This window comes from Lipotes vexillifer, unplaced genomic scaffold (genome assembly GCF_000442215.2).
Source record: "Lipotes vexillifer unplaced genomic scaffold, Lipotes_vexillifer_v1.1 scaffold657, whole genome shotgun sequence".
In the NCBI taxonomy this organism is placed as follows: domain Eukaryota; kingdom Metazoa; phylum Chordata; class Mammalia; order Artiodactyla; family Lipotidae; genus Lipotes; species Lipotes vexillifer.
This window is the reverse complement of record NW_006774518.1, coordinates 161,365-165,882: the sequence shown is the minus strand read 5'-3', so window position 1 is coordinate 165,882 and position 4,518 is coordinate 161,365. Positions and strand designations below refer to the sequence as shown.

At 55.3% G+C, this 4,518-nt stretch overlaps 1 protein-coding gene across 1 annotated transcript in view; it reads left to right on the top strand.

Moving 5' to 3' along the window:
• The window catches only part of LOC103075330 (MHC class I polypeptide-related sequence A-like), a 40,694-nt gene extending 36,523 nt beyond the window's left edge, over positions 1–4,171 (top strand). Inside the window, 7 exon segments of the mRNA XM_082930844.1 lie at positions 145–165; positions 168–431; positions 1,012–1,242; positions 1,245–1,300; positions 1,420–1,546; positions 2,599–2,601; positions 4,047–4,171. Of these exon segments, the coding sequence (XP_082786970.1) occupies positions 145–165; positions 168–431; positions 1,012–1,242; positions 1,245–1,300; positions 1,420–1,546; positions 2,599–2,601; positions 4,047–4,171 (827 nt within the window).
• The last annotated feature ends 347 nt before the right edge of the window (positions 4,172–4,518 follow it).

Sequence of the window (4,518 nt, the reverse complement as noted above, 5' to 3'; positions counted from 1 at the left end):
GGGGGCTGGACCATGACTCAGCAGCCCTGGGAAGACATGGAGGGGAGCAGGGAGGGGGCCCTCTGGCTGGAGTTTCTCACTTGGGTGTGAGGACAGAGGGACAGCAGGGACTGGAGGAGTCACTGCTGGTGGGGTGGGGTGCAGGTGTGAATTCCCTCCAGGAGATCTGGGCTGTGAAATCCGAGAAGACAACCATGCCTGGGGCTTCAGGTCTCTCTACTATGATGGGGAGCTCCTCCTCTCCTGTCACCCAGAGACCCACGGATGTACAGCGCCCCAGTCCTTGGCTCGGAACTTGGCCATGGAAATGGAGAAGTCCTGGGACACAGATGGCTTTCAAAGAAAGTATTACCAGGCCCACGTGCAGGGAGAGCTTTGTGGAAGACTGCGGGGCTATCTGGAATCCTGGACAGGCTTCAGGGAGAGAACAGGTACTGCTCCTGGGCCAGGGCCCTTCCTCTCCCCCAGACCCCTAGAGCCTCCCCGCCGTGACTCTGCCCACAGAGACCCTCCCTGTCCTCTGGGTGCACATTTGCTCTGCTGGCGTGGTGTCCTGCAATTTCCTGCTCTGTTAAATCCACTGTAGAAAGATGGGCAGGTGGAGAGGGGAATGAACCGCACCAGTGACAATCATCCAGGGGAGCAGTGGGCCCTCAGATAGAAACTGTACCAGGGAAGGGGGGTGTCAGGCAGGAGAGGAAGCCCCTAGACCGGGGTGGGCGCCCCTGGCTCCCAGCCTGCCTGTCCCAGAAAGTTCCCTCCTCGTCCCCAGGAGCCCACCTCACACGGCCCCCTCCTCAGCATCAACACGTGGATCCAAGAGAGTGAGGCCCCATCCCAGCCCCTCCTCCTGCCCGGCTGAAGGAACTGGGCCCCAGGGTGCAGAGCAGACTTGGAGCGTGTCTGGGGTGGATGAGGGCTCAGCCAGAGGTGGAGCGTGTTCTCTCCATCTCCCTTAGAGGGAGCAGGGCTTGGCCCCGGGCCTCACTGGCTCTGTGCTTTCTCCCGCAGGGCCCCTAGCCGTGAACGTGACCCACAGCCAGGAGTCAGAGGGCACAGTCAACCTCACATGCTGGGCTTTCGGCTTCTTTCCCCAAAATATCTCCGTGGCCTGGTTTTGGGATGAGGAACCCATGAGCCAGGAGGCCCAGCGGTCTGGGGGTGCCCTGCCTGATGGGAACAGGACCTACCAGACCTGGGTGACCAAAAGTGTTCCCCAAGGAGAGGAGCAGCGGGTCCAGTGCCACTGGAACACAGCGGGAATCACAGTGCACACATTGCGCCCTCTGCTGAGCCTGGGGTGATCCTGGAGGGGGTTGCGACCTTGGGAGGGTCAGAGGCCAGGGTCAGGGAGAGGAGAGCAGGCCTGTGGCTCTGGGGTGCCTGGGTTATATATAATAAGTCCCTCTCTCAGGAGAGACCCTGTTGCATCAGAGTCAACGGTGGACCATCCTGGGTGTTGCTGCCTTTGCTCTTGTTTTTATCATCGGGCTTTGTGTCCTTTGCTACTCGAAGAAGAAGACAGCATCAGCGGTGGGGAGCCCAGGTGAGAAATCTGGGCGCGGGTGGGGATGGGAGGGGCTCTGCCTGGGATGCAGGGTCCCCCTCGTGTCCCTCTGCACAGATGTGAGAGGGTGACAAGCCTCTGTTCCAAGAGCTGGACATTGGGGTATTTGTGAGGGGAATGGGAGCCACGTCTGCTCTAACCCCTTGGTCCTGCCCAAAGCCAGGGCCAGGCTGGGGCCCTTAGTGTCCCATGGGGCCTCTCCTTGCTCGGGTGAGACTGGGCAGCAGTGAGGGTTGCAGCTCCTTTTGTTCTCATCTCTTTTTCTCTACTCTCAGGCTCACCAGGGCTTGTCTGGGGAGCATGTGTTGGATCATGTGCTGGTTGGGAGGGTCTAGGTGATCCTGGAATCAGAGGGAACCTGAAGTAAAGTGTTTGTGACCTGGTAAGGAGGGGTTAAAAACTGAGGAGGAATTCAGAGGAAAGGTGATTTCCTGTCTGCATTTCTCTCCCCCAATTTTTCAGCCAGGATTAAGAGTCCAAGTAGAAGAATCATAAGGCTCAAACTAGGGTTCAGTGGGTGGTGCCAGAGCCCTGCCTGTGATGCTCCCTTGTGAGGCCCCACTTAGAGATGTTTTGCAACCTCTCCAATTCCTCCTCCATGAGCTGTCTTCTGAGTTTCGTTTCTTCTGGGTCACCCCCAGCCTGCATCCTTCTCAAGTTCCCATCACTTGCCCCCATGCTTGCTGGGATTTCCTTAATATGGAGGAGTAGTGAGCAGATACCGCTTGACCATTTAGGGAAAGGAGACCAGCCAATCCTTGGACACCTGGGGTCACTGATTTTATCTTACCTCCAGGTTCTTTCCTGTCCAGCCCCTCAGGACACAGTCCAAGGGCTCTTTAGAGGAGGGCACTGGGTCTGCGTTCTGTGGTCACACCCTGCCCTCCCTGAGCCAGTTCCCTTGCTCATGGTGGTCACTGCCCTGTAGATTTGGAGAAGGGGATGGTCACATTGATTTCCCCATAATCAGGTTGCTTGAGGGGAGAGGAAAAGAGCAGCAGAGCTTTGTGTTTGGCAAAGAGCAAAGGCAGAGCGTGGAACAGTGAAAGGGTGGCGTGTGCAGAGACTCAGCTCCTTCTGTTGATGCCACCTCTTTGTGTCACTGGCGTGCTTGGGGACGTGGTTTCTCATCCATGAGCCTAATTCCCTTATCATTTGGCCTTCAGCCTGGGCATACAGGGATGGTTAGTCACCCTGCCCCACAGCAAGAGGCTCTGTCCATGCAGTGCCCAGAGCAGGGGACCAGGCAGCTCTATAGTTGCTCTTGTTCTCAGCTGGGGCACCCCCGACCCCTCCCCACCCACCCCACCCCCAGGGAACGTGAGTTCTGGTTCCCTTGGAGCAGAAACGGTTGTCTTGTATGTCACTGGAGCATTTGCTGGGAAAACAGTGTGAAGATCATGTGCTAACTTCTCAAAATTACTTTTTAAATTTTTGATGTCCAATAAAAATGTTTATGATTTCAGGTGGCAAAGCTCAATAGAATTTCCTCCAATACTGATCTTGCGGTGCATATTAAATGAAAGGGGAATTCAAATGGGGCGCTCCCTGTGGGAGGTGGAGGGTGGCAGTGGCAGTCGCAGGGTGCAGAGGGGGCCAGGTACAGCCTCGGGCTGGGGGTGTCCCCCCCCATCCACATTGAGCAGCAGGTCCCTACAGGAAGGGAGGGCGGTCCTGGTTGAATCCCTGCCTGGAACAGGGCAGGAGGGACTGTGTAGCCTCAGCCTAGCAGCAGCACTTGGGATGGAGCTGGGATTCCAGGAGCCAGTGGACCAAGAAGGAGCAGGGAAGGCCAAGTGCACCCTGAGAGCCTGGGCGGGGAGTGAGGGTCGCGGCAAGGCCAGGCCTCTGCAAGCCAGGGGTGCTCCAGGGTCAGGTCAGGGGCAGGGCCTGTGGCAGCCCAGTTTTTCTAGACGGGGCTGCTGTCACCTGGGCTTCCCGATGGGCTTTCCAGTTAGGAGCTGCTGGCTCAGGGCTGGGGGCGGGCAGGAGGCTGCGCTGCAGGTGGAGGTCAGGGCCTGAGGTGGAGCCGGGCAGTGGAACAGGTGCTTGTGCAGGTGAGGAGGCCCGAGAACGGAGGAGAGGAAGGAGTTGTGTGTGTGTCCACTCCCAGGCCTGGAGGAACGTGGAGTCGGGACCCGTCTGTGACGGAGCCTCGCACTGTGTCGGGGATGGGTCCGGGCCTAAGGCGGGAGGGCTTTGGGTTTCCACTCCTGGATCTTGTCCCTTCGTCCTGCTGACCTTTGTCCCTGTTGTGGAGGGTGGTGGAAGCAGGGACAGGTGATGATGTTGGGGAGTCAGGGGAGGAGCCCAGCAAGGGCTGGGCGAAAAGGGGGCAAAATAGGCACGGTGTTTTCTTCCCTCAGAGAAAGGCAGAACCTGACTTTGGAGCAACTGAAGGAGAATCTCTGAGGGAATAAAGAGCAATATTCTGCAGCCAATTGGTCATTTATTTATTGGTTTTTCCTTTTCCCCCAAGCCGTTAGCCTACAAGACCTGGATCAATGCCAGATGCAGCCAAGTGACCATAATGGCCTCACACAACTGGGATTTCAGTCCTCATTGTCAGACCCTGTGTCCATCAGTTCCACGGAAGGAGCTTAGAATCTACTGCCAGAGCCCTGAATTCAGCTCCCTCTTCTGGTCTTACTAGCACTTTCCCTTTTGTGTGTGTTCTGTTATTTATTTTATTATTTTTATGTTTTATTTGTTATTTTTTTAAGGTGTAGTTGATTTACAATATAGCACTTTCCCTCTTTTTTAAATTTATTTTTTATTGAAGTGTAGTTGAATTATTGAACACAATGCTGTTAATTACTGCTGTACAGCAGAGTAACTCAATTATACATATATATATATATACATTTTTTTCATATTCTTTTCCATTATGGTTTATCACAGGATATTGAATATAGTTCCCTGTGCTATACAGTGGGACCTTGTTGTTTATC